The 13,003-nt window shown below is 46.6% G+C and overlaps 1 protein-coding gene across 2 annotated transcripts in view; it reads right to left on the minus strand.

Annotated features, from left to right (window-relative positions):
- Positions 1 to 12,703, minus strand: part of KAT2B (lysine acetyltransferase 2B) — a 43,983-nt gene extending 31,280 nt beyond the window's left edge. The window contains exons 1-2 of one of the 2 annotated variants that reach the window (XM_049798891.1): positions 12,482 to 12,703; positions 3,810 to 3,936 (exon numbers count right to left, since the gene is read on the minus strand). In XM_049798891.1, coding sequence (XP_049654848.1) covers positions 3,810 to 3,936; positions 12,482 to 12,703 — 349 coding nt within the window. Of the gene's footprint in view, positions 1 to 3,623; positions 3,777 to 3,809; positions 3,937 to 12,481 lie in introns of those variants that run through there. The other variant, XM_049798892.1, reaches the window with a different exon arrangement.
- Between the last annotated feature and the right edge of the window lie 300 nt (positions 12,704 to 13,003).

Genomic DNA, 13,003 nt, shown 5'->3' on the forward strand with positions numbered 1-13,003 from the left:
GCTTTCTGGGCAGAATAAAACCGTTTCATTTCTGTCCTTAAGCCAGATATGAAGGTTTAATATTCCCAGCTGTCTGTTCTGACCCTGTAAAAGTAATAAATATCCTCCTAGATGAGCATTTCATTAAAAATTGATAAAATACTAAAGAAACCTTGCACTCAGCTAACAAATGACTAAAATATCAGCATAAGAAGCCATCTCCACGCAGTGTCCATAACAATACTGAAAGTTACCTTGACTACTTAGTGACCATATTTAAACATTATATTAAACTAGAGAATTATTACCCATACAATGAATCTAAAAGTAGCATAAGTGTATTACCAGCATGTATTTACTACCAGTTACCATTTACTGTAGAGTCACCAATGTTTGTACACCAGCCCAACAAACTATCTTTCTTCAGATATTCACAGCCCGTTCCCAAATTCTTATGGTCATTAGTAAGCCTTTTATTAAAATCAAAGCTTTAGTACACTGACATCAGATACTACGTTACTCTTGACTAGAGTTACACAGTCCCATTCGTCCACATTGCCCAACTGGTACACCCTTCCTCAGCTGCTGTTACACTTGCAAAAGTAATTTAAAAAAGAAAATTAAAAAAAATCACAAGTATAGGTTGCTACAGCATGCAGAAGAAAGCAAACAGAAAGAGCAAGGCCAATTCAATGACATGAAGACCTGAAAAATAGCAAGTCAATTATTTTAGTTGTGCAACTTCAATAAGCAAGTACTTTCATGTATGAATTAGGAGCAGTGAGAAAACAGATTAATGAGGAACATGTCCACAGTCTATCTCAAAGTCAGTCTGTACATAAAAACACTAGTAATGCATGTAGGACAGGCAAACCAAGAAATACCCAAATCCACTACATGAAGGTACATAGCAGGAACTGAAGACAGTGCTGGGAAAAAAAAGAGAGACTGAGTGTGTATATAGTGTACTAACACGTTAATTAATTATCTAGTTTTAAAAGTGACTCAAAACTGAAAATGTTTACCAACAGGAAAATGCACCCTGTGAAACCAATCCAATATAAAATAGAAAAGAGCCTCTGACTACATAACACCTGGTCTTGAGGCTGGTGGATAATGAGTTCTCCCAGCACCCAATTCGGTCACCACTTCACACTTTTATGATAGTGACCCAATACACCACCCAAATAAAAGAAATATTCATTAAAAACCCCGTACTGAGCCTCGCTGTGGGGCTGAGCCACAAATAGAAGAACAGGAGTTGTAGGTAAGTAGACAGAAATAAGCTCGATAAGCTAATATGCACCACCAGACAGATTTATGCACCAAAAATGCACTGGCTGGAAGATTGAACCACACCCCCAAAAAGAGACATCTCAAGCAAGACTAATGTCTAGGATTACCTATGGAAAAAAATAATAAATGAAAAAAGGCAAAAAACCCTAATATCCTCCATTTTACATCAGGTCTGGCTTTAACCAGTACAGGAATTTCTACATAGCTATTTCAGCAGCTCTCTGAGGAAGAGAAAATGCAGTGCAGGTGATGACCTGAAGCCTGCACAACTTGTGGTCAGTCTGGTTTTAAAGGCATTCAGCACGAACATACTAATTTAGAGGAGATGAATAGGAAAATTATCTTGGAAAACAGTGCTGAAAGACTTTTTTTTGCCAGTAGTATGAGGAAGCAGACAGCAACTCATTTCAGTCATTAGCTGCAGCCATCAGAATAAGAAACTTTACCTTTTCTAAAAACAGCAATAAATAAAAATACAGTTTGCCCCATAAGGTACAATTTCACTGGTACTGGTTTTACGGTACTGGTTTTTCTTGGTTCCCTCGCTTACAAGCGATTTAAGATTTTTAAAAGACCAAAAACAGTCTCAGCCTTTAGAAGAGCAGAGTTTTTCTACAAAATACATAGCCACGTACAAATTCTGCTGAAGAACAGGGAACTGACAGACACATCTCATAAGATCAAAAAAGAGAAGAAAAAAACCAACCAAACTGCCTCCCCCAAAAAAACTCTTTCTTCAAAGGCCAGGAATGAAAGGGATGGGTAATACAAGCTACCCTAACTGCATAACCAAAAGCAGCACAGAGAAGCTGCGTGATGAAAGGTTGAAACTACCCTGGCTAAAGCGACCAAACTTTCTGTGATACTATGTACTTGTTAACCTTCTGCAAGCAAACCCAGAGATTTGGGCTATCAGGAAAGGAAAGAAATCTACTGAAAAGCCCAAAAATAGATCAAATGTAATGACAGCATAAAAAGAAAAGAGAGCAGAAATAGAAATAAATCCCAATTTAAAAAAGAAGTATTCCACACAAAGGACAGTCTTATTTTCAAAAGTAAAAAAAAAAAAAAAAAATGATCTGTTGTGAAGGTTTTAGATTTCCTTTCTCGTATTTCACTGTCCTAAGTTTTGGACATCAACAAAAAATATCAACTGCTTCTTTTCAACTAGTTCTGAATTTCATTTTAGCTCAATTTTTATTCAATATTTGCTAACTTATACAGAAAAAGTCATCGGCTTTTATTTTGGATAAGCATAAATTTTTTAAAAAATAATACAGTGATTCACCACTCTTTCAGGCTATGTGGGTGTTCTGGTTTCAGCTGGGATAGAGTTAATTTTCTTTCTGGTAGCTGGTATAGTGTTATGTTTTGGATTCAGTAACCAGAAGAATGTTGAGAACACACTGATGTTTTCAGTTGTTGCTAAGTAGTGTTTAGACTAAGTCAAGGATTTTTTAGCCTCTGATGCCCAGCCAGCAAGAAGGCTGGAGGGGCACAAGAAGTTGGAGGGGACACAGCCAGGGCAGCTGACCCAAACTGGCCAAAGGGGTATTCCATACCATGGGACGTCATGCCCAGTATATAAACTGGGAGGAGGTGGCCTGCGGCGCAGATCGCTGCTCGGGAACTGACTGGGCATCGGTCGGCAGGTGGTGAGCCATTGCACTGTGCATCACTTGTTTTGTATATTCCAATCTTTTATTATCATTATTATTGTCATTTTATTATTATTGTTATTATTATCATTATCATTATTAGTTTCTTCCTTTCTGTTCTATTAAACTGTTCTTATCTCATCCCACGAGTTTACTTTTTTTCCCCGATTCTCTCCCCCACTGCACTGAGTGGGAGGGGAGGGAGTGAGTGGCTGCGTGGTGCTTAGTTGCTGGCTGGGGTTAAATCACAACAGTGGGTAACAAATCATTATTTATTATTAGTCTGAAGGACAAAAAAAAAACAACAAAACAAACCCCACAACAGTATTTAAAGTGAATTTTGGGCTGTTGCTTCCAAGATATGCAAGCTGTCTGCACAATAACTTAGATAATACTAAGATTTACAACCCCAGTATTATTTTCTGTGACACAGAAAAGGCCAGGTTCTTTTGGTAGGCCAGAGTACCTGCTTTAGCAATGTTCAAGAATATTTTATATTTTATTCTACAGTAAGAAAACATAACACAGCCTACAGGAGAGAGTCCTTCACGTTGTAACTAAGGCAGCCTACAGATAAACCCATGTGAGGTTAATGCATATGTTACACAAAGTATTAAAATTGTTATGGGTAGCTTAACGGCACTTTTGCATTTTAACAACTTAGAACGTCTGGACTGTTAGAAGTTGTACCTTAGTTCGATTTCTTCAAAACTCATTTCAGGATATTTCGACACATTTTAACCTAAGCTACTGACATCTACGTCCAATCGTAACCCCCATTTCTAGGTCTCGGCGTGGCACCTTGACTTCCGTCGGGCGAGAGCAGAGATTTCTGGGCACGGGCACGCGGACTGCAGGAGAAAGGCAAAATCTTACCCAGCGCGTGGCTGCAGCTGCGGCAGGGCTCAGCGAGGCTGACGGCCGCCTGCTGCAGCTCTGCCCGGGGCGGCGTGGGAGGCGGGTTGGGGTTCTTCCAGCCATTGCATTTACACGATTCCTCGGCCTGAAACCAAAGCAAAGGGATATCGATCAACGCTGGGAAACACAGGAACTTTCTGAAGCCGCGCTACTTCAAAAGCAGCAAGAAGTAACGTTATTAATTGTAAGTTGGGGGTTCGGTTTGTTTCGATGTTGTGGGGGGGCATTTTTGGGGTGTTTTGTCGCTGTTGCTTTGTTTGGTTTTGCTTTTTTATCTACCACACAGCTAGACTTTATTTTCTAGAAAGAATCAGAAATAGAGCACTACCCCAAACAGAGAGATGAACGCAGTTCTGGTAAGCAAACTGTGCTCAGAAAAATACATACACGAACTCCGGCTAGTTCCTTTACAGAAAGCCCTCACTCTAGAGAAACAAGTATTCAAACATTTACTGGTATACCAACATGTACAGATCCTGCCACCGACACCGTTTTAATGATTTAAACAGGTTATCTAACAGGCAACAACACACTTATCACTGCCTTAGCAGCTATACCGGCAACAAGGAATCACGCAACTAAAATCAAGCCTGTGACAACCCAAGCAGCGTTAACTAAATACTAAAAGAAGCGAACACTAACTGCACTATTGGGGAAAGCTGTCCAAAGCAAAGCTCGGCCACAAAAGCAACGGATGCCAAAGACAGTGACACAGTGACATTAGCAATGCAACCCGCTGCTTACCCTGGAAGGTTTATTTACGCTCGCAGAGTGTGAAACACCACCAATAGACTGCAGCTAAAATGGGTGACCATGAAGGGAGAGGTTGTGACTTTGGTAATCATGTCTCAAATTGCCCAGATGTTCAAGGTCCCGATTCTAGTTATTCAAAGAGCAGCTTTACAGAAGGGGGTTTTCTTCTGCATATGCAAAAAGATCTTAGTCGTTTTGATGGTAAAGTACTTCCAACACCATTCATACTCCTATTTGAAGATCTAATCGGAAGGAAAGCGTGCTTTTCTACTGTTCAGAGATATCTGTGCACTGAGCCGTAACAAGATATTCATGAATTTGCAGTGCCAAGACCTCAGTGAGGAAACGCTGCCAACTGCTGCATAATATTTATGACTGAAACAACCTTAGTAGGAAAAATTGTGATGTTAATATATCCAGCACTAATGTGTCATTTTTCAAAACCAATTCTGAATATATTTAATGCAATCTATTTCAGGAACCTATTTCATTTTCCTTTTATATTTCAAAATCCCATCTTACCTAGGGAAGAAGCACCCAGGAGAAGCAGAAAGGATCACAGCTTGACAGCTCCTAAGACTGACAGCTTTGTAGATTGATGGTAAATTGTTCTTCCAAACTAATTTCAATATTCAGCAACCTGAGCACCAAGAAAACCGCTGCCTGCAGTTTACTGAGCACCACATGATGATGTTTTTACCGTCTCTAACACTTAAGTATTTATCCGGCTGGGCTGCTGGCCCCAGGTGCCACGGCCTCTGCCTGCGCCCAGGGCGGTCTGGCAGGCACCAACGGGTACGAGTTGCATTTTCAGCAGCTGGAGCCACCACCAAGATGACTCAGAAACCCACCTGCAAGTGCCCAGCGAAAGCACTTCCACAGGCTTCTCTTGGCAAGGGGACAACCCGTGCCGCCCGAACCCCCTGGCTGTCCAAGCTGGCTGCGTGGGCGCAGGCTGCCTGCCGCCCCTTCTATTTATCATGTGGCATCGGGGAGGCTTCAGCATGAAATGGGGGGAAGATTAAAACATTTTAAATTTTTTTCAAGTCTCATAAAATGCAGTCTGGATGGGCTTATGGTGAATTTTATGTTATTTCTCTATCATGTCTTCTATGAGTAATATGATTGGCAGGGAAGTGAAGAAGGCCTAATGTTATTTTACAGCAGAAACCGTCTCTCACAGTTTCACAGGCGTTGAGCCAGTTTTACTTTTGTTTGTTATCCAGACCTACAGGACCTCTTAAAGTTTAATGACTAGAAAGAGAGATCAGTGATTGAGTGACACCCACGAACGAAGGATTGCTCTGGTGCGGGGACTTTGAACATCTGTGAGATGATGTGAAACCCCACTGTCAATTAGCGTTCTGAGCTAGACGAAACCAATGCCAAATAAGCTATCCACACTTGCTTTGTGGGAGAGGCAACGTTGCCATGAAAGTTTTTGCAGTTAAGACAAGGATAGGGAAACTGTCACGGAAAAAACTGTCAGAAAACGAGATTATTGCCAAAGAAAATTCAAGAGACAATTGTAAAAAAGTTCTCAAACAAAAATTGATTGAATGTTATTTTAGGGAAGTAAGATTTGATCCTTCCCATGCAGCTGTCCAGACAAATGTTCAACACTGTAAATTACTGACATAATATCATGCTTATTATTAATTGCCTTAAATCATACCACAACGACACATGTCCAAAAAAGCCCCCTCAAACTAGGCACAAGCTTTTTGAGAATTTTTTTCTCAGAGTGGAAGCAGTATTTCACAGAAGCTCACCACATAGTGTTTACTATCAAGCCTAAGAACTATAAACAGTGAGTAACTACACAAACTTTAGTGTCACACAATAATTAACAGCAAAGATGCAAACAAACAGATGTACGGATCGTGATAACAACTCGGTTAAACTGCCAAAAGTAAGTATCAACCCACCCACAGAAGAATAAAAACAGCATGCTAAACGGCAGATTTTCTTCTGCCCTCAGTAGTATTTCCTTGTTCGATCTTTCTGAAGCAGCTGTTAATTTGTAGTGTTCAAATTATTCCAGAGACCTTTCTCAAACAACTAGTAGGGTGGGGTTTTTTGTTAATCTCTCTACAGAACACCAGAATCGCCATAAATGTTCTGTTAACCAAGGGGAAGCCCAACCCGAAAAGGTCCTCTTTAAAACTAAGCTTTCATTGTAGATGTTGACAGTGCATGTATTTTGCAGTGAATACGCAATGTGCATTCCTCAGTGGCTTAAATTGCTGAGTTGTTTTAAGTCTTCCACAGCGTTTTGTTCATTCAATCCTTTCTTTCTTCCTTTTTTTTTAATGTCACTCATCTGCTTTTCATTAGAAAATAAAGTATGACTTCACCTCTGCAAAAACTTAATTTAAGATCAAAACAGTTTTCAGGGGAGGAAGGAAAAGAAGCATTTGTACTAGTACATCCAGCCCTTGAAGTCCTGTTTTCTGGGACATCTGCAGAGCTTTGATAAAGCCACTGGAGAAAGTTGGGGACGTACTGAAAGCCTGCAAAGTAACGACTATCATCTTTGCAGGCCCAGGGACCACAAACACTGCATCTTCATTGCAGTTTTTAATAAAACTGGATGCATGCAATATAATAAAACCCAACAATTACACACTGTTGCCTACCCCCCTACCCCCCAAAAAACCCAGTGCAGAAATAATGTCCATTTTGCATTGTAAAATATAATTTCAATCATTTTTTTGACCCCTTCCATGTTAGGTGGAGCGTTACAAGGTGGGAAATCAAACTGTCTGGTAGCTCTGGGCAGTGAAAACTGCAACTCTGGGCAAACTCAAGTTACTGTTTCCTTTAAAATACTGAATATACCGATAGCTGGTCAAAAATGGACAGTGAAAAACATACAGCACGTTTTAATACAGGGTGGTAGCATTTTTAATTAAAAAGGAAACACCTGAAAGTTACAACATTGCACATCTCGGCCCCGTTTAAGTGGGTTTCAGGTGTGTGTCTAATAATGAAAAAACGAAGAATTTTACAGCGACTTATGGACTAAAACATTCCTCCCCTTTTCAGATAGTGAAATGAGCGTAGGAACCTGCAAACTTCAAGCGAACTTAATTACAAAGTAAAAGACCCCAACAGTCTTAAAACTGAGTTTCAAAACAGCTGTTGTGCTGGGCTCTATTTCCAACTCAAAATCATACAGGTTGCCCTGTCTGGTAACTGAGATGCAAAGCAGACTCAACAGATTGTATATACACAACATTACAGATGTTTCTATTTCCAGCAAGTATAATTACTCTAGAAAAAATATTCTTCCTCCCAACACAAAAGCCGTGTAAAATACCCTATAAGTTTTTTCCTGCAAGCAATAATCTCAAATTGATGCTTTTAACAGAGACCATCACACAAACCATAAGAAATACATTGATTAATTTAAAATACATATTTTTTTCTACTCAGATGTCTAGTACCCTGCAACCAGACAGTTGGACACTGCTTGGAGAGCCACTCGTACGTATCAGGAAATTAGCTGACCCATTTACCTTTAACGATACAAAATAAGCAATTCTATGTTCAGCTCTAAGGACATGTTCTTCATTTATTAATCCATCCAAGTATTTTATTCCCTGTATTTTCCAGTTTCACTTACAGAATAGAAGTAGGCTACCATATAAAGCTTTTATTAACTATAGGGGCCCAATTCCCACCTTGTAAAGTTAATGGTGGATTTCCTATTTAAAGGAAGATGCTTTAATTGGGCCTGTAAGACATTGTAAAACAGACTCACCCCACTATGAAAATGATCATAAGAAAGCTTTAGATGTCTTGTATGTCTCCTATCCACTTCTGCAGAAAACAACTTTAACACATTTCCAGTTGAGCTTCAGGGACCTGTACTCACACTATACAGAATCCAGCAGTAATACAGCCAAGTCTGCCTCATCTTTATCTGCCTTACAAAAGTCAGGGAAAAAAAAATTTCATTACGGAAATGGTGGTACATATTTACCCTATGAACTCTTTTTTTATGTGTAGGAGCAGGAAAACTGCATAGAGGTCGCTCTAGGATGAAAAGTGGTAAGTGGTGCCTCTACCAAGGGTCAGCAGCTTGTCTGGAGCCTGGGACCCAGATTTTACTTCAACCTCTGCCACTCACTCACCTGCTGCAGGGCCTTGGCCAAGTCATCTCATCATAACCCTTCTCACTCTCTGTCCATTTTGTTTATCTCAAGCACAAAGTCTTTCTTCAAGGAGGCACTATTCCCTGCTACTTGTGCAAATGTCTCATGCTATTGGGCTCTAATTACAAGCATCCAGGCATTACTGTAAGATATATATATATATATATAATGAGAAATAAACAATTTTACAGAAAACAGTGTACCAAAATAGTACATATTTCAACTTGTTTACAAGAAAAACTCCCAGTGGGACTGGAGAGAGAGTTGTATTTTCACATACTGTAGACCAATAGGGAAAAAAATGCCGAGACTCCCTCCTACATCTTCATTAAATATATTTATGTGTGTAAGTCACACAGTGCTGCTTTTATATAAAAGTGCTGCAAGCTCGCATGCCTCATGCTCAATTTCACACTGGGCAAAACCAAAATGATGTATGCAGCCATTCATACATGCACAGAGATAGCAAGTGCTAAATACAAAACCCCACACAGCATACAGCACTTCTGTGCACTTCCAAAAGTTGTGAAAACCGTGCCAATTCTTTATATACATCTTATTGTTCAGAATGCACTTTCTTTCCCCCCCCCCCCAAACGTGGGCATTTAAGAAGGGGGTTTTTTTACACAGAAGAGCCTGTTCTCTCCCTTCCACCCCGACCTTTTCTCACAGGGGAAAAAGTCAAGCAGAGCGGCTCAACAGCTACAACTCTCCTGTCCCAATTCTTTATCAGGAAAAAGAAACAAACCCCACATTCCTCTAGCCTGGGCAGCAGCTCTCTAAACTTCACTCGCGTTCTGCTCAGAATATGCGCACGCTGAAGATGTCTTTGCCAGCAGCCTTTGTCCGTGTTTCCCGTGAAGAAAAGGGATCGCTGAAGAAAGACCAGGAGGTCCCTCTTGGGGACGGAGCAGTGCCTTTCCACCCTTTTCTGCTTGGCATTTCTGCTGTCGCCAGCGAGACTCACCCTCTGCACAGCCACCAACCTCTCCATCTTCTTGTGTTGCTGCTCTTCATCCCCAGCGAACACATGCTCCCTGCCTCTGCTGCTCCCAGCATCTCTGAGGTTAAGTTCCTAATAAATTCTGTGTGCGGAATTTTGCAATGAATTGTACGTGGGAGAAGGCAATCGATGCTAAGGATGCCGTTATGTATTTTCTGCACTCCAACTTGTACAGCTCTACGTAGATTTACACAAGATTCAGGTATGGCCGCCACTCGAACGAACACAGATGTCCCCCTCGGAGATGGCATGAGTGTTTGCCTTCTCTCACTCTTTTGCACTCACACACAGAAACGCAAAATAAATGGAAGAGAAGTTGCAACCCAAAGTAGGAAAAAGTTCAGAATTACACACTCTGCACGCAGTCTCTTGCAAACGACTAATGTTGCAAGCCAAGCAGTGTCGTTTTGGAGGACCTGCCAGGTGTTCAGGAAGAAAAATAACGCATTCTTCCACCCTGCGCCATCCTTCCCCCTTTATCCCACAGGAGAAGCCACTTGATTAGTTTACGCAGACCTTCCTGTCTGCCTACCTGCTTCTGTTTTGAGACCTGAAAGCTGCCTGCCACCGAATTACTGAAGTGAAATAGCAAAAGTAGGCTACGCATTTTAATCTGAACACGGAGCAGCGTTGAGCGCTGTGGCCATGCCTAGGTCCTGGCGGGAGGAAGAGGCCCTGGGGTGCCCCTGGCCGTGGGTCCCTCTCCATCCATCACCGGTGTGCCAACCCAGGACTTCTCACGGAAGAGGGCCAGGAGGAACACCCCAGCAGAGCACCACCCGTACAAGCTGTCACCGCACTGTACCCCACCACTGGAGCCCTGTGAGAGGGGAAAGAAGGGCAGGCCCCAGGCCGCGGCCTGCTCTCCTCCCCTCTCAAATGGCACTCGTCTGCCTTCCAACAAAGCTCCGGCGGCAGTGCCCGTGTGGGGCTGCCGAGTCCCCGAAAAAAACAAAAGGTTTGGGAGGAGACAAGGCTGCCTGCACGTTCTCACAGCACCGCTACATCCGTGGGGCAAAGCACCTCAGGAGAAGGCTTTTGCCTTCACAGAGATCATCTGGAGGTATGCCAGGGGAAGAAAAAAGAACTGACCAGGGAAGAAGAAAGCAATTCACACACGCACACGCACGCACTCCTAACAGCCGGTAAAAATCTCACCCACCCTACAACCAGCTTCATTTAACAGCAAGTCTTGGTAACGTTAAAATATGGGGGTGCAAAGGGGACTCGGCACTGGGAAAGCTTCAAACCACGCCACCCAGCCTGCAGCAAGGGCGGCAAGCGTCAAGTACGCTAGCCGGTCTTTTAACTTACTGACACCAGCGTAATCTCGCAATGTCCCACGCACGCACCAAAGCTGAAGCGGAAGCGCGCGTGCATTTGGAAGCAGCTACGGAATTGAAATGCGCGTGGCTTCCTTAATTTGCCCTCACAGGACAACATTGCGCCATGCCTTCAGCACACGGTTACAGCTCCTCGCACCACCAGACAGGAGGACTACAGAGCCATCCTGCGATGCTTCCTCACACGTCCGTTAGCATTTAGTTTGCCCTTTCACTTACCATTTGCCCTTTTGAGGCTCCAAAGGGAACGGAGAAAATAAGACGCGCACTTCTCACAAAGACCTATTTCCAACGCTGACAGCATTACTAGAGGATTTGACATCGGCACCGCCAATGCGAACACGTCAGACCTGCTGTGCACCCGGCGACGGCCCCGACAGCAGCAGCGGAGCCAGCGGCCCGTGCCCCGAGCACACCGGCCCTGCTCCGCCTGTGCAGAGGACGGACGGCAGTGCCGGTCGCCACAGGCCTCCGACGGCGGGAGCGACAGCTCTGACCGAGCTCCCTCCGTCCCCAGCAAACAGGCGAGCCCTGCTTCTCCCGCCACCAAGAGAACCGCAGGCGGAGGGAAAGTGCTGGCGGAGGGGAAACCAGGGCAGCTCTCCTGCACAGGAGAAGCGACCGCCGGGCAGGCGCCGGAGAAGAGATCCCGGCTGTGGCAAGGTGCAGGTGGGCGCCGGTGCCCGCCTCCCGCCCGGCCACCGGGCCGGCGCTCCGTGACCGGCGGGGACACAACTTTCCCAAACCCGCAGGCCGCGCCCCTCCACTTCTCTGCCCACAGGGGCGGGCGACGGTGCCCGCTCGGGGCAGGGGCTTTCGCGGTATCAACGGCTCTGCGCTGCGAGGCCGCCGCCGCCGCGCCCCAGCCCAGAGGCAGCCCCCGCCCGGGGCCGGGGGTGCGCTCGCCGGGACCGGGGCCTCCCCCCCACCGCCCCCGGGCAGGCGGGTGTCCCCGCTCCCCGCCGGGATGTTTACTGCGGCAGCGCTGCTAACCCAGCGCTTACCGGCGGCACCAGGAGCCGCCCCGCCCGCCGCCTCCCGCGGAAGGACGGACGACGGCGGGGACGGGCACCCCCGCGGCCGCCCGGCTCGAGCAGGAGGAAGGCGGCGCTGCCCCCGCGGTCCCCTCTTCGAGGCTGTTCCAGGTTTATTTTTGCGACCGCCGGCCGGAAAGCTCCGGGGGAAGCAGGATCCGCCGGCACCGCCAGAGCGGCCACTTCCGCGGGGAGCGCCGGGCGGCAGCCGGGCCGCCTCCCCCGCCCGGCACGGCCCTTCCCCACCGCCTGCCTCCCTCCCTCCCTCCCTCCCTCCCTCCCGTCAATCCCCACCCTCCGTGGGCGGGTGGGCGCCCGCGGCCGGGCGGCCGGGTACCTTGCAAGCGGAGTAGACGCCCAGCTTCTCCAGCTTCTTGGCCCGCGGCGCGGCGCGCAGCTGCGCCTTCTTCCCCGCGGTGCGCGCCGAGCCGGGCCCCCCGGCGCTCTCGGCGGCGCTGCGGGCCGGCCCCCCGGCGGCCACCCCACCGGCGGCCGGGGAGCCCTGCTGCGGCCCGCCGCCGCCCGCCGCCCCGGCCCCGCCGCCGCCAGGCTCCGCCATGCCCGCGGCGCGGCGGCAGCCGCCCGTCCGGCCGGCCGGCGCGGTGCGGTGCGCCCGGCCCTAGACCCTCCCCTTCACCGCGCCGCCGCCGGCGGCTCCCCGGGGGGGGGAGGGAGCGGGAGGAGGGACCCGCCGCTCCGCGGGCGGCTCCTGCCCCGCCGGGCGGGGGGTGGGTGGAATGGCCGGCACCCGCCTCCCGCCGCTGCGCACCGCGGGGGCGGGTGGCGGCGGCGGCACCCGCTGCGTGCGGGAAGCTGCCACGGAGCCAGCCCGCCCCCCGGGAGGCTGCGGGGAGAGCCG

This window comes from Accipiter gentilis, chromosome 4 (genome assembly GCF_929443795.1).
Source record: "Accipiter gentilis chromosome 4, bAccGen1.1, whole genome shotgun sequence".
In the NCBI taxonomy this organism is placed as follows: domain Eukaryota; kingdom Metazoa; phylum Chordata; class Aves; order Accipitriformes; family Accipitridae; genus Astur; species Astur gentilis.